Consider the following 22981-nt stretch of genomic DNA (forward strand, 5'->3'; position numbering starts at 1 on the left):
AATTTGGGCAAGCTAATTATGCCAAAAGTATTAAAATAGGTGACTCTAATGAGTTAGTTTCTAAATTAGTACAAAAATTGCAAGAGTATGATTCTACTAGTGAAACCCTCATTGTACCAAAAAGCAGAGATCTAGTAAGAAGAAGTGACATAATTGTCTTCCCAAGATGGGATATTAGTTCCTCTTTTCTACTAGACTAGATCAAGGGACAAGAAAATTCAATCTCATTTGAAGATTAGAATTAGCTTGGAGAATTGAGAGGGATATGTTACAACTTAAATTTCTCAAACAATGGCTATATGAAGTTTAGATCTAGAGCATCAAATTCCTGCCCTTATGGAAATCAAAGAGTCCCTTAGGGGGAATGTAATATTTTAGAATGTGCACTCTTCAGTGGCATTGTTGGGAAAGAAGAACATGGATGTACTTGAAGCACTGTTGGAAGGAGCCTATGGGTGGTATATTAAAACCAGGAGGCGTTATGAGGAAGAAATGAAGAAGATTTATGTCTTGGAGTAGAAGACCCTTAAATTGGAAAATGAAATAGTAGCACTAAAAAATACTATCAAATTTGCTACAGAGGTTAAAGACTAGGGCATCTAGATAGAGGGCCAAGCATTTAAAATAGAAGGTATATCAAGTCAGGCCTTTGCAGTTGATGAGGAAGATTTGGAATCAAGCAAGGAGATTGAAATTAGAACCATTAAGAACTTGTTGGTTTACAAAATAAATGCACTAAAACTTGTCTCTCAGAGTGTACATAGCAACTATATTGTTTTGCAGGGAGCATAGTATAGGTGTTCAGAGGCAATTGCTCTATTATCTCCTCTTTTTACCACGCGGGGTCCTTACACTCCATTTTTTGATAGTCTTGTACTTGTGCTAGCAAAAAAGAAAGATCTGCTAAAGGTAGTGATTATAAATACCAAAAAGATGATAAATAAAGTAAGAGATTTGAATGGTTTCTTTGTTGGAAAATTGTAATTGATCTAGAATAAAATAAAAGAAATTGCCACAAGAACACCCAATTTTGTGCCTACAACTTTAGATAGTGGTGGAGTAATTAAGGACTGGGTGGAGTGGTCATCCTCTTCTAATAGTATTTTAAATCATCCTGACTTCCTAGAATATTGCAATGGTGAGGCAACTATAGTAATGTTATATGATTTGATTGACATGATGTATAAGTTAGAATAAAAAATGTCAAAGATAACTATAGAGGTTAAAGAAATAATAGATGCCAAATGGAACAAATGCCTCAAGGAGTTAAATGAAGTTAGGGATTCCACCTAGCTTCACGTGGACATAGACATAACCATTTGGGAAGTCATTATAGATACTAAAGCTTTACCATCAGGTGATAGTGACTAAGATTGCGTAAAGATGCAGTTAAAAGGGCTAAAAAGACAAAAGACAAAGAAAAGGAAAGGAAAGTGACAGGAAGTTGAAGACTAACAAAAAAATGATCATCAAGACACCTATAGAAAGTACCACCTACCAATTTTATAACTACATTATATTTTGTATTCCAAGTATAAAGAATGTTTGTAAAGAAACAATGTAAAATATCTTTGTATTTTATTTCCAAATTTTTTTTGACATGTGTCCTCCCATTTAAAGCTTGTTGCAATCCTCCCTATAAAAGGATTCCCAAGATGTGGAGTGAGGGTCCAAAGTTTGTATAATTTTAGTGTTTATGTTATTTTGTAGACAATCCATTAGTCTTGTGTGTCAATTTTATGTGATGTATTCAATTTTGCAATCTAGGAACACAAATGAATCTTGATTGATAGTTTTGTCATATCCTGAATTATTCTTGAATTTACACCAATAATGTATTGGTTTTGCAATTGATCCAGTAATCTTGTGTGTCAATTTTATGTGATTTATTCAATTTTTCAATTTAGGAACACAAATGAATCTTGAATGACATTTTTGTCATACCTTGAGTTATTCTTGAGTTTAGACCAATAATGTATTGGTTTCAAGGAAGATTAATATAAAGGAAGTTTTTGTGCTATCGATGTCTCTAAATTTTGTCTCAATTTTAATATATCTATAATTTTGGGATTGAATGAACAAGGTTCTTTCATTTTAATACAACCTGGATGGGTTGTATATCTTTTCATTTATTTCTTTTAATTCAATGAGTTAATTAAATGCTTTCATGAGTTGATAGGGTTTCTAGGTATATGGGAGGGATATCATAAGAATGAAATTTAGGGGTAACTATTGATGAATTTAATTGCAACAAAATTAAATAGGTCAAGTTTTGCTAGTTAGACTCTGTATAGCAATGGATAAGGCACTAATCATCTATTCAAATGCAAATTGAGAAGTTCATGTAGTTGCACAAAGAACACCAAAATCAAATCAATATTTACTTTTATGTAATGAGAAATCAAACTACTAGTCATTACTTATTTGTAATAGTATCTCTCTAAATTATAATTAGTTGCTATAATCAAGGATTCATTACAAATCTAAGAAGAATTCTTGACCATTTTATTCTATAGGGGATAGATTTGAAGGAAAGAGTGTGAGTGAATGAATTATGAAGAAGAAGACTAAAATATCCAGTCATTTCCATCCCTAAGGTGCACCCACCTTGGCCCTATAGAGCCTATAATGTAGAGAGTCTCTGGAATTTTGCTGATGTTGGTCCAGCTTTGAAGAAAATCCTACTAAATATGGGATCTATCTAGTCCTTAGGCTTTTTTTTGCCTTATGCATCCAGGTAATGTGTCTTTTGTAACCTAATCATTTTAAAACACCAACAAAGTCAAAGAAGAGTGGTACAAAAAATCCCCCACTATAGATTTCATCATCAAAGATATAATGGAGAATGGAAGAGTGGATGATATAGTAGATAGTTATGAACTTTGTAATGAACAAAATTAGAAGAGGATAGAAGATTTAGTTATATTTGTATGCTCAATTTCTAGAGGATATTGGGTGAACTATATAATACATTGCATAAATCCCTCTACTATTTAATTGATGCAAGACGAAGAGTGACATTGAAGTTAGATAGAGAGATTATGGAGAGATCCCTTATGGAAGTATCTTTTGAATTGGATTTGGAGGATATAAATATAATTATTGAAGCCCATAGACAATATTTTAGATTGAGAAATAGGGCTATAAGAATTATATATTTTTAAAATCAAAGTGTGCATAATGATACCGCAGAAGGATGAAAGACACTATAGGTAACATAGAAGGAATTTAAATAAGGGACTGAGGAGAAATATGCTACTAATGAGCCAATAAATATATATAAACTTATATTCCATCAGATATTATTTACCAAGTTATATTTGACACTCCTAGACAAGGTCATAACATGGGAAACTAGGAAATAGATCAAACTGCTTGAGATACAATGATAATTGATGATATTCCATATGAATAAGTTGGTCATTATATGCCAAAGGTACAACCTAGTCAACTAATAGTAGAGAAGAAAGGAAAATATGACAATGCAGTTAAAGAATCAGTGTTAGTGAAAATAAAGATAAATAATACAAATGAAAGGATGAGAAGAAATTCTCTTATTAAGGCTAGTCCAAATGAGGAAGAGGAAGAATGAAAGGATGACACATTAAAGATAGTAGACATTACAGAGTTGAGCCCTAACAAATTATTGGAATATTTTGAGAAGTTGAAGATGAAGGCTAAAAGGGATATAATGAGAGAAAAAAGATAGAAAAATAGAGTAATGCAAGTAGAAAACTATATTCTAGTAGATACACTACCTGATGTGGAATATAATTTTAATGAAAGTATGATTTGATCAAATGGATACCCTAATCAAAGGTATTGTAGGAAAAGTGCCTAAGACATAAACAGACAAAATGAAGTTGGAAGAGAATTGTTATAAGAAGAAGAGTACTACAAATTTTATGGAAACAATTGATAGGGATACGAAGATGAACTAAAGGTCACACTCAAGGATGCTGGTCAATTAATGAAAAGATACATCAAATCTATCTAATTTTACCGATGATTTTGTGAAGATAAGCAATGAGACACAAAAGGAACTTGATAAATTAATTAAATAGTTTGATCTAATCTCAATTTTTACAATTGTATATAATACAAGAACAAAGATAACACAAGGTAAAGAAAGCCAAGATAGAATATGAAAATAGGATAACTACTCTATTAGAGTTATAATAATATCTAGAATCTATAGTAAAAGTGATGCAACAAAATATGAAGAATGATGAAGGTCTACATGGTTTACCTGATATGAGCACTCTCGATTCAATGAAAGAATTATTAGCCAACATACATGGATAGATAGTCACCATAAAATACTTGAATAAATCATGGGTAGAATCATTAGAGTCAACGTAGATAAACTTCAAAGAGTATTTTATAGTTTTTTTTAATCTGTGTAAATAGTTAAAATGCAAAAAGAGTAGAATAGGTTACCTTTATCATTATTGACAAAAAAGGAGAAGGGTTTCCTATGAAAATGTATAATAATAAGAAAAGTGAAGAAAATGGGAAAGGGGAGTATATATAACTAAGGGATAGTAATAGATACAAGTAGAATAGTTCATACTAATGCCCTAATAAAAATTATTTTAGCATAATGTTCTTCATTAATGCCAAAGGGAGAGATTGTTGGCATTGACATGAGAATTGGAAGATATTTTTTGGTTGTGAGGTGCAGTGAGAAGTAGTAGAGCATTTGGTTATTATTTATGGAAACATAGTCACAATACATATATGGATTAATTGGTACTATAAGGGATGTGATTGGTGAGAAGGAAAATAACCAAGTGATGTAACCAATATCCATAAGGAGAAAATACAAGTTAGATATTTTGTTGATGGGGTTATGATACAATGTAAATTGAGTGGAGTAGTCATAATTAAAGTCCTACATAATATATGAATGATAATGAAAGGTGAGAAAGGTTATCAATGTAAAAGATTTTGTAGGGCATATGGCTTATGTTCTTGAGCTACCAATAAAAGATTATTGATTAGTGACTGGTATGATCAATATGATGAGAATATGAAGTATGGAAATATTTCTTAATCAACTAAAGATGTGATGAGGTTGTAGTTGTGTGATCAAAATACGGATGAAGAGAAGATTTTAGAAATTTTGGAGGAGGTCAAACATATTTTTACATTTCTCGGGAGTATCACATAAAAACCCAATGTTAATCAAGGAAGTGATAAAAAACATGTTAGTTGTGTTGTGATATGTAAATTATATGTGGTATGTGCATGGAAAGTTTGAATTTTGAATGGATGGTGAAGATTAGGTGATAGTAGGACTATGTATTTGTATGATGTTGTATGAAGAGAAAGTATGTTGAATGTAGAGATTACAGTAGAAGAATTTCATGATTATAGAGGATTTGATCAAGGTCTAGAGTAAAGATTGAGTAATGAATAGTATTAGAGTGGAAATAGAACATTAGAAATTGTTGCCAAGCAATACTGCTTACAAAATTATTCAACATGTCATTCCCTACTAGTTTAAGTGAGGGAAATGTTGTAATTAGGTGGACTCTAACATGTCTCTTTGTGTAAATTGTGTAATAGAGTGGAATCTTAGAAGAATTTGTAAATCCTTTTGTGAGATAAATCCTATTAAATCTCCATTTTACCCTAATAGTGTAAAAAGTAGTCCAAACTATTTGAGTCCCTAGAAAGGGTATTTGTAGCTCGTAATAGGAAAAACCTTTTTACTGTAATTAAGGGATTATGGATGTAATGTCCAACACATTTTTGTCCCTCTAACCAAGGATTTCCATGTATAATGAATTCATGTGTTATATGTGTTACATGTGTAGTTCCATGATGCCATTTAATTCTATTTCATTTTGACAATTATATGATATGTGCTTTGAGAGTTGCTTTGAAAGTTAGTCAGATCAGTGTTGAATTAGTAGTCTACGTGTTTGCACTAAGCCCCACCACCACCACCCTCTCTTAGTGATTCTCTATACAAAATAATATCATATTCAATATGATACACACATGGATCCCACTAATTTATTTGATGAGTGTCTTAGAATAAATAGAATTTAAATGTAATTGAATACTAATGAAATGGTCTACATAGGGATTGAAGGGATTGAGGTACATCCTAGCTATGAAAATAATGACAATAAGGCATCATATCATCAAGATTTTAGTTCTAATTCATCAATCATTTTGTTTTTAAGGGGATATAGATATGTTTATGGTCATAGATTGCTAGATTCAAAGTGTTTACCAAAAGAAGAGGTTTGAACTAAGGAACTAATAGTTCACTCTACAAACTTACTTCTAAGGAAAGTTGTGAATAAAAAGGATGGGTAGCTAGTTAACACCTTGCATATCCTACTATATACAAATAATTGATCCGATCCTTGATGCATCTAGTTAATACTAGACTAGATATTTTTAATGTAATGACTGCAATCAATTAGTTTATCTTTGAATCCAAATAGATATTTCTAGTTGAGGATGTTTTTTAGTGGTGAATATTCATAATTTTGCAAATTTTAGAAATTTTTTGCTAGTAATTTGGCTAATAATTAAAGATTTAATGCAACCTAAATCACCACATTTTTATTAAATTTAGTTCTAAAATATTTAAAATCACTCAATAATTTATTTTATTAAAAAATTTAAACTCAAAGATTTGCCACAATATTTGATACATGATTAGATTTGATTCACCTAAATATTATATATTATCAAAGAAATTAAAATTAATTCATCAATAATTATCATTATTATTAGTTACTTTAGGGATATATTACCAATATTTAGTTTTCACTATTGGTTTAAAATATAATATAATTATCCTCATAATTTCTATGAGATAAAACATCTATAATTTTGATTTTCAATATTCCATGATGATTAGTGAACTCCCTATTATTATTGAGATTCACCAATATTTTATACTCAAAAAATTATGATTTCAAAATAATCACCAATGTAAATAATATTTAAAATAAAAATAATTGAGAGATTCACCAATAAAAATAATTTGGATTTTCAAAACAATGAAATATTCGCCAATAAGCTCTATCTTTTCTGGAGGGGGGTTTCTTAAAGTTTACCCTATTCTAGTTCTAGTAAAGTATATCTTAAGGTACTTGTGTGACACAATTGGATATTGATTGAAGTATTCTTTTAGTGTGGAACTAGACTTGGAGGGCTATATAAACTCTAATTGGGTAGGGAATGTTACTAATCATAAGAGAACCTCTAGTTGTTATTGTAGTTTACAATCTTCTATTATTTCCTAATGCAACAAGAAATAGTTATGCATTTCTCAAAGTAAAATGGAAGGTGAATATATTATATCTAGTGTAGTAGTATATGAATCAATCTAGGTTTGAAAGATTCTTGGAAGATTATTTGGATAATTATTGGATCCTATAGTTATTCATTTTGATAACCAAAGCTATGTGGAAATTTCTATCAATCTTATTTTTTGTGACAAAGCAAAGCATGTGGAGATTAAATATCCCTATATTATAGATGTGGTTTAAAAGAATATATTAAGTTAAAATAAAATAGTACTAATGATCAGACACCTTATATTGTCAAGAATAGTATTTCCTTAAGAAGTACTATAGCACATTCTTCTTTTAGAGAGATGATTTTGAGGTCAAAGCACGTGTTAATGCACTCTTCCACATGTGGTATAATTTTAAGGTGAAAGATATTGTTCCATCCTCTAGGAGTATCTATGGTGGATCCACCCTCAAGGAATAGCTATGATGAATATCATGTGAAAGAACATATGAGTTAACGATTTCTTGATTCACCATTCAAGTGTAGCTATTGTAAAAATCATGATGAGATGATAACATACATTTAGTTATTTCATTATGGGCATGTGTATTCATTTATATTTCCATAATGAAAATTGTTAGGATTAGAAGAAGAAAATATAATAGTTAAATATAAAACTTAATATAAATATTGCACACAAAAATATAGAAAAAGACAAATATAAATAAAATGGTTCACCTAATTTTGTACTACATCCACCAAAAAGAGAGTTTTATATTTATAGTGATTCAACCTAATTATAATTTGAAATCCATTGCAATGTAATAACATTACAAGAAGATACTAAATCACCATTTATAAAAATATATCCAATATTAACCCATTTTAATTAAAACTTGTGTTAGTTACAAAATTAGGGTTAGGTCATGGTATGACCCTGTAACCCCATCTTAGAGGTACTGACCCCAAACCCTTCTAGAAAACGTGATGGAAAACTATATCGATCAAACGAAGAAAAAATTAATCTCTTAGCCTCATTAAGCTCTACATAACAATAGGAATATCCATGATGGACCCACCTTCTGGAAGTAGTCAAGGTGGAGGTTATGTGGGTGGCTCCATGACTCATATTTTGTTTCACCTTTTGGAATTAGTCATGATGGACATCATGGTAAGATAAAGACATAATGTTGAGTGATTCCTTAATGAGAACTTATGTTTAGTTCCATTTCTATTAAGGGAGTAGCCATGATGGATCCACCCTATGAGAGTAGAGATGATGGAAATTAATCTATAACTCAAGTATTTGAGAAGAAGCTCTCTAGATAAGGAGTTTTTGAGATAGCATTGATAAGATAAATAAGAAGTGATCAAATCATCCTAAGTGATGAATCACATCACTTGAGTCAATATTCTAGCATCTAAATGATTTCACTAAGTAATTGGCTATGTAACATTTATCAAACTAAATAATGTTTAACACTAACAAATGATATCATTAGTTGTAATTGGACATGTTTTTGTAACATTTACTAGACGAGACTAGTAATTGAAATGATTGCAATTATCATAAATGGAAAGATGCAAAGTTATTGGGAATAGTAATGTTTTTTTTTTGTTTTTTATTACTTTTTGTTTGTTTGTCTGAATGAATGTGATCCATTCATCTATATGGATATAAGACAACATTAAAAGTGCTGTCCAAATATATTGAAGAGAATACACAATATTGAAATTAATAAAATAATACTACATTCAATATGATAATATAAAATACATACAAATCTCATAACATGTGCATTATAGAGGATCATTCACACACTCACATTGGTGCAAGGAGGGATGAAATAATTAGGGCCAAGGGCACACCCATCTATCCCAACCACCTTGTAGAGTTAACACAATGGAAGAAAACGATAGAGAACAACACCAAGGAGAGAGAGAACCAAAATACTTTATTGATTCATCAAGTAATAAGCATGCATGCCAAGTTGTAAGGACTTTTGGGTTTTGGCCAGATATAAAATACAACTTCCAAATCTATGATCTAGCTTCTAATTTGCATTTCTTGACACATATGCATTCCACCTTCAAAAACCCTGTTTTTAATACCCTAACCTAAGCCTAAGAACTCTATTTATACTTGCCAAGACAACTTACAAAATATTATAGAATATTACATCAAAGAAAGGCCAACCCCAAAATGGTCAACAACACTCCTCTCTAAACAAGATCCTATCATTAAATTCACGATTGAAATTAAATACACAAGTTGGCTCCCACTAAGAAATAAAATACAGACAACTTGGCTAAAGTAGGAATTGAGAATTAGTGAATAATAGGCTCACTTGGCACATGAAGGAACACTCAGCCAATATTAGATAACTCAGTAGACACTGGGTAACTCGACAACAACTAGAACTCAACAACAACTAGAACTCGACAACAATTGGAAACTGGAACTTAGTAGCAATTGGCACTTAATAGTAACTAAAACTCGACAATAATTGTAAATTAGAACTTGATAGCAATTGGAACTCAGCAAAAACTAACACTTGACAGTAATTGGAACTCGGCAAGAGCTGGTAGAATGGACAAAAAGTGCAGGATTACAAGGGAACCTAGGATACTCCTACATTAGACAACCATGGTTGGAAGAAATGATTCTCCTAAATTATGCAAGTATCACAACCTAATTTGAATCCAAGTCAAATTGAGAAATCCATGTAGCATCTTCAACTGGTCTATTCTTCCATTTCACTAAATACTCATTGTAGTCTTTTCCTCCTATTCTTTTACCAACTCTTTGATCCAATACTTATTCAACTTCTTCAATTGGCTTCTTAGGATAATCATCTGATACAACAACTTCATTATCTGACTCATGATACTTATAAAAATCAACAACATTGAATATAGGAGATATATCCATGTCATCGAGTAACTCAACTTCATAAGTATTACTAATGTCAAACTTCCTCAATGTTTTACATGGTTCAAAAATTTTCATCTTCAACTTACTACATGTTCCAATAGGAAATTTTCCTTTTTTGAAATGAACCATCATCTCATCACCCACTTCAAAAACATGATGTCTTCTAGACTTATCGACATTCTCCTTATACTTCTAATTACTTTGTTCCATCCTCAAGTTTACTTCCTTATCAAAAGACTCCATGAAATAAAAATATTATTCCCCTACAACATTTATGTTTTCTTCACCAGCAACATCCCTCAAATTTGATACTCCTCTAAGCAACATTCTTTTAACAATCTCAAAAGGTATTTTCCCTATACTCATACCCAAAGAATTATTATATGCAAACTCAGCTTGCACCAATACAATCTCCCAATTACTTGGCTTATCCCCAACTAAACATCTCAGAAAATTACCTGAGCTTTTATGCACAACCTTTTTCCATCCATCTATTTGTTGATGGAATGTAGAACTAAACTTCAACTCAATACCCATCTTCTTTCACAAAGTCTTCCAAAAATAACAAACAAACTTACTATCTCTATCAGAAATAATGCTTCTTGGTAACCCATGCAATCTCACAATCTCTTTAGAGAAAAATTCAACAACATGCTTAGCATCTGATGTTTTCTTACATGGTATGAAATTAGCCATCTTAGAAAATATATCAAAAACAAGAAATATAGAATCATACCCCTTCATTGTCTTAGGTAATCTAAGAACAAAATCCATACTAATGTCAGTCCAAGGTTTCTCAAGAATAGAAATAGGTGTATACAAACCAGTATTCTGAATTACTCCTTTTGTAATTTGACAAACTCCACAACTCCTTACAAATTGCTAAACATTCTTATACATTTGTGGCCAGTAATACTTATCCTTCAGCAAACTCAAAGTCTTATCAATTCCAAAATGTCTAGCCAATCCACCACTAAAGTTTTCCTTAATCAAATTAACTCTCATAGAACTTATAGGGATACACAACTAAATTCCTTTGAACAACATACCTTATTGACTGAAATATTCATACTTACTTATGTGATTTGTTAGATTTGGTGCTCTACACTCTCTCCGTGCCTCAGAAAAATCAGGTTCAGTATCATAGAACTCTTTCATTTCATCAAAACCAAGAACTTCAACCTTCATCTTAGTAAATAAAGAATATCTTTTACTCAATGCATTGAAAAATCTATTAGTAACTCTACTCTTATTCTTGATCACAAATGTGAAACTCTTTAAGTACTCAACCCACTTCATATGTCTCTAATTTAATTTATGTTTACTTCCTAAGTATTGTAAGGCTTTATGATCAATGTATAACACAAAATCCTTAGGAATCAAATGATTTATCCACTTTTTTAAGTCTTGAACAATAGCATAAGATTTTTGATCATACATAGAATACTTCCTTTTAGCATAATTTAACTTCTCACTAAAGAAAGAAACAAATTTACCTTCTTGACTCAATACAGCTCCTATTTCACTACTACTTGCATCACATTCAACTTGAAATACCTTATTGAAATCAAGAAATTCAAATACAAGTAACTCAACAACCTTTTTTTTTCATATTTCAAAACTCTTATCAACTCCATGTGTCCACTTGAATTCCTTTTTATCTCCTTTCATTGTCTAAATCATCAAATTATGAACAAATTGAAATTCCTTAAAAACTTTCTATAAAAACTAGCCAAACCATGAAATGATCTTAGTTCACCCACATTCTCAAGTATAGGTCATTCCATAATTGCTTTAACCTTCTCGAGATCTATCTTGAAACCATTAACTAAAATCACAAATCCCAAATACACAATCTTGTCGTGCATAAAAGAATACTTGTTTAGATTAATCATCAACTTCTCTTCTTTCAATCTTTGCAATGCTTGTCTAACTAAATATCAAAATGTCATCCAAATAAACAATCACAAAATTACCCAAGAATATTTCTAGTACTTCATCCATTAACCTAATGAAAGTACTAGGTGCATTAGTCAAACCAAAAGGCATAACCAACCATTCGTACAAACCATCTTTTATCTTAAAATAATTCTTCTACTCATCACCTTCTCTGATTTTTATCTAATGATAGCCACTCTTCAAATCAATCTTGGTAAAATACTTTACTCCACTCAAGCAATCCATTATGTCATCCATCCTCGACATAGGAAACCTATATTTCACTGTGATCTTGTTAATAGCTTAGGAATCTATTCACATTCTTTCTCCATTCTTTTTAAGTGTTGATACAATAGGTACAACACATGAACTCAAAATTTCTCTAATCAAACCTTTGTGTAATAACTCATGCACTTCTTTGTTAAGTTCATCATTCTTTGTAGGTGTCAATCTATATGGTGTTTTATCCAAAAAATTAGCTCTAGGAATTAGATCCATATAATGACTTATAATCTTTATTAGTGACAAACCATCAGGTATATCCTCTACAACAATCTCTTTATATGCATTCAACAATTTTTCAATTTCTATTGGTACTCAGCCTGTACCACTTTCTACTATCACTTGGTCATTACTAGCTTCTATTATCACTCAATCATTACCAGCTTCTATTGTCACTCGGTCATTACTACCAAAACTCAATCATCTAGGAATTATAGAAAAATAAATGTGATTCCTTTAAATTTATTTTTAAAATTTTTTCCCATTGACCATACAAATTTTCACAATAGTACAACTAACCTCATCTGGACTTTCAATCAAAGGAAATGATATTTTCTTTTTCCCATTTACCTAAAGAGTATATTGATTCAATCATTCATCATGTATAGAATATCTATTATATTGGCAAGGTCTACCCAACAAAATATGACAACAATCCCTAGGCTTAATATCATATAGAACTTCATCAAAGTAATGTCCAATCTTGAACTTCACAATACATTATTCACTTACCAATTTCTTATGCTCATCCTTGATCCATGAAACATGATAGGGTTTAGGATGCTTCAGACTCTACAACTACAATTTTGTAACCAGCTCTTCTAATACCAAATTTTTTGAACTTCCACTATCAATGATTACCTTGCAACATTTTCTAGACATCTTACATTTGGTTTTGAAAAGACTTCTCCTTAGGATAAGTTCCTCATCACTTCCCTTATTACATAAGTTTCTTCTTGCCATCATATTTTCCCCAGCCTCAGGTCTACTTGATGGACCCTCAATATCTCCTTGTATCACAACATTTCTATTACCTTGTCCACTTTTAGAGGATCTACACTCAAAGGATATATGCCCTTCTTTACCACATCTAAAACAATTACCATGAATTACACCTCTAGAATAAGAATTACCTCTTCCACAATAAGAACTAGTACCTCCTTGGTAAGAATCGCCACCTTTCCACTATTCTTACCTTTTTCATCATTCTTCCATTCAGATTCACCCATATCTTGCATAGAATTGTTAGATCTGCCACCTTGTCCAAAAGATCTACCTCTACCTCTTTGGAATCTACCACCTCTACCTATTTGTCTTTGCTCATGCTTCATTGTTGAGATCTCCTCAGCTTTCAAGGCATATTGGTATGCTTCTTCCACACTTTCCAATTTCACAAAAATTATTTCATCTTGAATTCCATATCTCAATCCATTTATGTACCTTGCATTTTTCTCAACATCATCATCCACATGTCCAGATCTGATCTCCAATCTATAAAATTCCTCAATATACTTCTTCATAGTCATGTCTCTTTGTCTCAAATTTTGCATCTTTCTTAACAAGATAACTTGGTAATCAACAAGAAAGAATTTGTTCTTCGCTTTGTTTACCATCTTCACCCAAGCTTTGATCTTTTCTTTTCCTCTCCTTTGTCTATTAGTTTGCAAATTCTCCCACCATAGTGAGGTATGTCCTTTCAACCTAATAGTTGCAATCTTCACCTTCCTATTATCACCAGTGTTTTCATAGTCAAAGAGCTTCACCATTTCATAGATCCAATCTAATACAACATTGTTGTCCAATTTCCCATCATAAGGAACAACTTCTACAACAAGCTTTGAATTTTCCCTAGACCTTTACAATCTTGCCACATCTAGATCTTCTCTAGGTTCTAGATTAGGGTTTGGTTCTACTACTTTATCATCACTCACATCATCAAGATGTGCTCCTCTCCTCTAGGTGCTCTCTATAATATCTAATCTAGCTACAATCTATCTCAATGTATCCAATACTACATTATCAACATTTCCTCTACTTCAAACCATTTTTATAAATTAGGTTCCTACAAGATTGTAACCCTATGCAAGTTATAGGTCAAATTCACAGATCTGCCACCCTATAACCAAATTCAAATTAAGGTTCTACATGATCCAATCTACAAAAGGATAAACCTCAAGCTTTGATACCACCTAGTGCAAGGAGGGATGAAATAACTAGGGCCAAGGGCACACCCAGCTATCTCAACCACCTTGTAGAGTAAATACAATAGAAGAAAACAAAAGAGAACAAGACCAAGGAGAGAGAGAACCAAAATACTTAATAATAGACATGCCCAGGTATAAGGCCATCTGAGTTATGGCTAGATACAAAATACAACTTATAGTTCTATGATCTAACTTCTAATTTGTATTTCCAGACACATATGCATTCCACCCTAAAAAATCCTCTTCATTTTTCCCTAAGCGAAGCCTAAGAACTCTATTTTTACTTGCCAAAACAACTTATAAAAGATTCTAGAACATTACATCAAAGAAAGGTTGACCCTGAAATGGTCAACACTCATCTCGAAATAAGATCCTATCATTAAATTCACAATTGAAATTAAAGACGCTGAAATGGTCAACACTCATCTCGAAATAAGATCCTATCATTAAATTCACAATTGAAATTAAAGACGCAAGTCGGCTCCCACTATCAACCAAAACATAGACAACTCGTCTGAAGAAGGAACTAAGCATCAGAAAATAGTAGCCTCACTCAGCACATGAAGGAACACTTGGGCAATACTGGATAACTTGGTACACACTAGTTAACTTGGCAACAACTAGAACTTAGTAACAATTGGAACTTGGCAACAATTGGAAACTAGAACTTGACAACAACTGGAAACTGGAACATGGTAAGAACTAGAACTCGACAGCAATTGGCACTCAGTAGTAACTAGAACTTGATAGAAACTAGAAACTAGAACTCGATAGCAACTAGAACTCGATAGCAACTAGCACTCATCAGTAACTAGAAAATGACAAGAATTGGTAAAATGGAAAAAAAGTGCAAGATTACAAGGGAATCCGAGATGCTCTTGCATCTCACACACATGCATGCACGCGCGCGCGCGCGCACACACACACACATGCATGCATGCATGCACAAAAATATGTGCACACACATACACACACATTATTGAAGAGACTTCTATTAGAGAATGATCAAACATTGTTATATATACTTCTAGCCATTAGACTTGTATATCTATAGAGACTTGTATATCTATACTAAATATTGATCATAGATTGATATTTCTAAAATTGTATTCATACTTTAACCATTTTGATAAGTATAATTAGGGTTTATTTGTTGGCTTTTTCACCTTCAAACTATTACATTTTCCCAAGGTACATTATGTGTATTTATTGTAAATTTTAGGAATACAAATGTTGCCTCATATATTGTAGGATTTTACTTTAAATAAGCTTTGAAGATTCATGAGATCCCACTAACTATTATCTAAGAAGGGCACTCATAATTTATAGAGCACTTCATGGATCTTTTAGAAGAAGTTGGGTGCAAACTTGACCTTTATTTTCTCTTATTGTAAGAAAAAGGGATGGTAATACTAGAATACTGAATAGATAACTTGGATATCTAATTAGATACCTCAAAAATAAATATGAATAATAATTTGATTTGGGTCTTCCACAAGATAAATATCTACACAATGTGGCCATCTATATAAGTATTGGTAAAATTTGATTTGAGGTAGCTTTTGATGTGGAACCTAAATAAGTATTTGAGATTTAGGATGTGAGAGCCATGGAGATAAGTATTGAAAAGGGATGATAATTTGAAGTGTCCATAAAGAGCATACATGAGAAGATTAGAGAGAATCTTAAAAGATGAGGTGGTCAATGTAGGTTGGTATACAAGTTTATGGAAAATGTTTATGAGATAGAACCCCCTCTGAGAGTTTTTATCTCAAAAATATTTAATTTTATTTGCATCTATCCTTTTAAAGGACTTGTTGTTATGGGTGAAGATAGAGGTCTATCAAGATATCCAAATGAAGACTAGGTGAAAGATTTAGTTGCAAGTAAACTAGTGAAGTTGTAGTGCATTATGGACACCAAGGAAACCATGAGAAAAAGGATCAAGGTGCAAAATGAGTACCTCATAAGGTGGAAAGGCCTTCAGATGGAGGATGTCACATGGTTGATACAAGAGGAATCAAGAAGCATGGAAGCATAGTTTTAGATATTATCTCAATGCACACTTGATATTCTTATTATCCCTAGGAGTATGGTGTATAAATGCCTACTACATTCATGCCTCTATGAGGCTATTTTGTGAATACCACTTTTTCATTATTCTTTGGTCATCTAATACAGTATTTTAACTACTTTAAACTAGGTTGTGTTAAATAATGTCATAGGAAGTCAATTTGGGTCATTTCTAAAAATTTTCCAAAGTTATTACGTAACTTTTCCTATTTGAAGACTACATATGATCTTGACATCATTCCCATAAAATATTATTACTTGGTGAATTGGTTAGAAAGAAAAGACATTTTTGTGAAGTACTCTACCAATTTCTAGGTTTTTTCCTTTATTTAAAGTGGGGTTATATCAAAACCCTCATAATATATGGTTGTGGATTTAGGGGAAAATGCTGAGATGGGTGGAAATTATGTTCATATTGAGCCAAGTAAAACTAAGGAATCCATTAAAGGTAATGAGGAAGATTGGATGTATGTGTGTGAGGGAGGTCTCATTCCCTTCATGAAATATATTTAGGGCTATGATGAGAATGTTTCCATTGGGCTCTCCCTTAAAGGAAAAAAAATTGCATAAGCAAGTGAGGATTATTGATCAAGCTAATTTGAGAGAATTCTTCTGACCTAATGAAGATCTAGTTTGTATATGTGTTGGATTTGGAAGAGAATCTCTCTCTGAGCCCTAGGATGAGGTATGTTACACTATTATGTGTTATCTTACACCAGAGGGTCAAATTTAGCTCCTTTATTACTACTATTTTCCCATTTTAAATAACTTTAGGGAGAATTTTCTTATTTCCCTTCCTTACCTTAATCAATTTGTGTTAGATAATATTCTGCATATTAGGAAGAAAAGGCAAGATGGTAAATCCTACAATATGTTTCACCAAGGCTTCATGTTTTTCCTATATAATTTTTATCTGGCTTTTTTTCCCCCTTGACCAATTATTTTTAAATTCGTCCCTCTCAATCCTTCAATTTTAACTTCTACTCTCCAAATCTTTGTGGCACATGTCTTAGTTGTTGACAAAAAATGCCTCAAAACCACCCCCTCCTACATCCTCTAACAAATTAAGTTGGAAAAGGACATCAATATTATTGATTCTAATGCTGAGGTAAAAGTGGGTAGAAGAATATCTCTCATGTCTAGATACAACTTCAAGTAGGAAAATCTAAGGTTAGGCAAGACTTCCCTTTAACTCAAACTCTACTAGTTGTGGGAAGAATAAGACACCCACTAAACTACAAAAAAAGGAAATCTGATAGAAAGAGGTATATTAATGATGTTGAGGAGGATATTGTGAGTGAGGGTTCTCAATTCAAGGGGGTTATTTCAGTCCTAAGGATAGTTTTCTAAGCCCCATGCCCTCCCATGTTTATGACATTCTTAAATATGAGACTGACACCCTAGACGATGGCAATGTTGGGGGTGAAAATGATGACCCTGATATTATCACCTCCCCTACTTCAGAACAAGATAAGGATAAGAATGTTACCAAAGGTGATGGGTATGACCCTCAGGTGACTCTAAGAATTTGTATTTAGGGCTATACAAATTATACTTCTATGCTCGATGAGAGAGTTAAGAGACTCATGGAAATACATGATAACATTGACCAGAGATTTGACAAGGTGGTGAACTTTGTGGTCAAGGTCATACACTCAATAATCATAACTCTTCATCTCCTTCATGCTAGGAAAGATGGGTTTGTTTCCTCTATTGGTGTAAATACTTTGAGATCCTTATACCAATTTATGGTAGAGAACTAGCTTCATGTGTTGCAGGAAAGGCCTAGTAAAGAGAAGAAAGAGAGATAGCTAAGGAGACAAAAGGTGACCCCAAAGGATACCAATGTTGGGTGTGACAATGGTGACCATGATACTATCACCTCCCCTACTCGAAAAAAAAGATAAGGATAAGAACAATACCAAAGGTGATGGGAATGACCCTCAATTGACTCTAAGAATTGGTGTTTAGGGCTCTACTAAGGAGACTTCCATGATCAATGAGTGCATTAAGAAACTCATGAAGAGATAGGATAACCTTGACTAGAGATTTGATGAGGTGGACAAACTTTTAGTTCAGGTCACACACTCAATTGTCACCACTCTTCATCTCCTTTATTCTAAGAAATATTGGGTTATTACCTCTATTGGTGTAAATACTATGAGATCCTTGTACTTTTTTTTTCTAGATGACTAACTTTGTGTGTTGTTGGAAAGGCCTAGTAAAGATAAGAAAGAGAGACACCTCTTTGTGTTTATTTTCCTTTTTTTGATTTTTTTAGTTACTTGGACTTTTCCTTCAAGGGCTTCATCTATAGTCTTTACTTGGACTCAATTTAGTTTTATTATCTAGAGTTGGTATATGTTTAATTTTTAGCTTATTACTCTACCTATTGACTATAATACTTTTAGACACTAGGATGCTTTGATGTGGGGTTTTTTGGTATTAAGAAAGGGGATAGGATGATAATCTTCTACTAGTGACTTTTTGTTGTGTTTCATCTTTTATTTTTGGGTTAGCCCCCATTTTGGCTACTTCTTAATATAAAAAACTTTGCCTCTAAATGTTTTCATTATGTAAAAATCATGACTTTTCTAGTTATACTTTAAATGTTGGCTTATAACCATTATAAATGTTGGAGAGACATGGTAATAGGCCATTATTTATTTATGTTCAATTAATAAAATAACAATGTTTCCTATATTTTACTAGTTTTTTTGTTGTTGTAAAGACTTTTATATGAAAATTGTTTCATTTAATGGTGTGATGATTGTACTACCTTTTGCATTTGTCTTGCTCCAATTTAATTAATATTTAAGAATTCTTGAGGAAATCTGTTGAATTAGTCATGAAACCCTAAGTTTGAGGTTTTGGTAAAATAAATCATTATTTGAGGCCCGTTCCAAAGATGGAATATTTTGTTAGTTAATGAGATGGATATTTTTAGGGTGTTGTTTATGTCTGATAGGTTGGAAAGAGTAGGGGATGGATCTATAAATCAACTTAGTGATGACCTAGCCTAATATCTCTCTGTATTAGGATTAAAATGATCCACTAACCACATAGTTTTATAAAAGGCTAACTTGGTGATAGTTCTAATTGGTCAAATTTGTAGATTTAGACTAGATGAGACATGTTTAGGGACCTTGAATTAAGATTTGGAAGTTGGATTCCTAAAATGACACACTTGATTTGTAAATTATGGCTAATTAGATATAATTGTTGCATATAAATGAATTGATGAGGGTATTATCTTAAATAAACCTATTTGTATATTTAATATTTAAACAAGTGAAATACATAGCATCCTATGGTAATAAATTTGTGGATATTTGACATACCTTGGGAGATAAACTTGAAAAACTTGTTTTGAAGTAGTACTATTAATTTGGAACCTAGAATTTTGAAATAAACTCTTTAAAGGTTTGAAACTTGAATTTAGTGTTTGGAATTTATATCTCTATTGTGACCTATAGTATCAATGATCTCATAAACACCTTTGCCTCTACATCAGTGTTGAATTCATGTTGTGCCCTAAACTTTGAGATAACTATGTTTGCATTCCTTATTGTAATTAAGTGAAATAAGTCTACTTCCTAGTTTAAATAAAAATATTGTTGTACCTACTTTTGAACATTGCAAAACCTAAATCTAGAGATTATTATTTTTTATGTTTATTTTCTTGTGTTGAAGAACACTATAATTTTCAGATATATATATTTTCAATAAGTTCCAAGTAAAAAGATTAAATGTGACTAGTGACTCTTGCATGGCATAATATTTGGTATAATGTGAAAAATTCTTGATCTAGAGCTATGAAGTAGTGTGTTTATAAATCAGAGACCTCATTCCAAGTTTAAAAATGTCAACCATCAAATCCAAGAGAACCTCAAACCAATGAATGCAAAAGTTTGTAATTACAATGAACCAACTATGGTTTAAACCTTTGTAGTCATACCACTTCAACCATCACCTAATAAGAACAGTATGTGAAGTGAATTTATTTTTCAAATACTAATTTCGTATTTGATGAAAACAAGTTTTACAAGGACTCAAAACTCAAAAAGTAGCAAGTTACATGATATAATAAAAAGAGTCTAAAAGTGGTACTATCATGGAAAAGATAGATAAAACATGATAAAATCCAACAAACCAGAACATCTAATCAACAAAAACAAAAAAATCTTTGTCACGGCTAAGACAAACCAAAAGACCACAACAAACAACACTTGAGCCATCTCATTAAAAGCCTTAGCAACCTGAATCTTCACACCCTATGGATCATCTTCATCATTCTTCAACAACATGGTCACCTTCTTCTTGTTTGAGTTATCCTCTTGTTCTTTTCCTTGGGCCATCACTATCCTCCTCCTTTTGGGTTTTTTTTTCCTATTCAGATCAATATTTATCTCAATGCCCTCAAAGTCCATTATACTCTTCCACCCATGAGCTTCTGATGGAGAAGTGGAACCTATTGTCACTATCCTTCAAGATTTTATTAATTTTTCCTTCCACCTCTTTAATTTGGTGGGATAATTTCATCCCTTCTTTTCCTTGCCTCCACTTCATTCTGTAACCCATTATCTAAATTTTCTACCATTTTTTTCATGGAAAGGATCTCATTATTTACCCAATTGTCAAAGGTAATAGTGGTCTTAGATGTCTCGTTAATTTTAGTGAAAGTGTCCCTAGGCTTTAGAGGCAAATTAAGGTTAACATCCCCCAACCCCTTCATTTCCTTCAAATATAGTTTAATAAACATATTAATGAAATTTTTAATGTGATTTGATGAAAAATTCTTCGAAGTTCAATTTTTTGGTATATTATTAGATATGGATGCATGCACATATTTTATTTTAATAAGTTTATCATGATTTTATTGGGTTCTTTAGACATGGGAGATGATTCATATGCATATTTAACTAAAATTTATAATATTAAAATTTAAAAAGTATGTTTAAAAATATTGCAAACACTATTAAATCATTGTACACAAGAAATACTGCTAAATACTTAACAATGTCTAAGGTGGAGAAATATTTGGAAGAGGTATCCTCTAAGTCCTTTTATACAAAAGTGAGTGACAAACATATTACAACATTGAGATGTGTTTATACACAAAACATTATAAAACACACCATTATAATATTTTTCAAACAAAAGAGTCAAAAGTAAATACATCATTATGATAAAAATGGTTTTAAATATACAAATTTTTCTTTCATTTTTTTAATTTATAATTTAATATTTTTATGGAAAAATGTAATATATTATACAATAAAATTATACTCTAAACTCATTATAATAATTTATGGTAAAAATAACATTCTATTATCATTTTTAAATTAGAAGCTTTTTCTTAAAAAATTAGCTTCATATTCTATTGATAATTTAAATTTAAATGTTATTTTTTACTAACAATTTGGTTTTCATTAAATATCTTTATAATTGATATGTAGTAGAATAGACGATGTAACATTTTTTTCCAAATCTTAAACGTATACTAGAATTGAATATTTTAGCAATCTTTTTCATGTTACTTGGATAGCTTGATAATCAGGATTTTGGAAGGATAAGACAAAAAATTGAAAGCATCAACCATACTTTGAGGTAAACCATACAAATAAAAAATTTAAAATCAAGAAATTATTTATTATAATTAATTAGTTTTTTAACAAAGGATTTATTTATTGGTTTTGCATAGGAATATGGATGGAGAAGACCTTCAAGAGCAAACAATAAAAGAGTTACAAGAATTAGAAAAAAAAATGGAAGTTGGGCTACACAAAATTCGATCAACAAAGGTGTTATTTTATTGTATTTTATTTTAAGCTAAATTAACATATTTCATATAAATAATAAACTAATGTTTAAAAGATAAATAAATCTTTTTTATTTAAATAGTTCAAAATTTCTCTTCTTGCTCCTCTTTTATGAGCTCATTAGTAGGCACATATTTGGATCCACCTATTATGATGCAGGAGCATCCTGGGTTTCCTTGCAATCCTGCACTTTTGTTCTTTCTGCGTATTGTGTCGAGTGATCCTTTGGGTGCCAAGCTCCTATTGGTGTTGAGTGATTTCCTTTGGGTATTGAGTTCGCAGTTGCTGGCAAGAGATTCATTTGGGTGCTAAGTTTGTAGTTGCTGCCTAGTGATTCCTTTCGGTGATGAGTTCCTATTGGTGTTGAGTGATCCTTTGGGTGTCGAGCTCATGTAGATGTTGAGTTCTAGTTTCTGTGAAGTTTTCATTTATTGAGTTATCTGTCTCTGGTTCCAATTTGG

At 31.6% G+C, this 22981-nt stretch overlaps 1 protein-coding gene across 1 annotated transcript in view; it reads left to right on the plus strand.

Moving 5' to 3' along the window:
- LOC149533954 (MADS-box transcription factor 22-like) overlaps positions 1–22981 on the plus strand; it is a 299590-nt gene that overhangs the window by 134308 nt on the left and 142301 nt on the right. Inside the window, exons 3-4 of the mRNA XM_089806333.1 lie at positions 22247–22308; positions 22403–22502. Coding sequence (XP_089662459.1) covers positions 22247–22308; positions 22403–22502 — 162 coding nt within the window. The remainder of the gene's footprint in view (positions 1–22246; positions 22309–22402; positions 22503–22981) is intronic.

This window comes from Cupressus sempervirens, chromosome 10 (assembly GCF_028749045.1).
Source record: "Cupressus sempervirens isolate cs-2001-9-10 chromosome 10, ASM2874904v1, whole genome shotgun sequence".
NCBI lineage: Eukaryota > Viridiplantae > Streptophyta > Pinopsida > Cupressales > Cupressaceae > Cupressus > Cupressus sempervirens.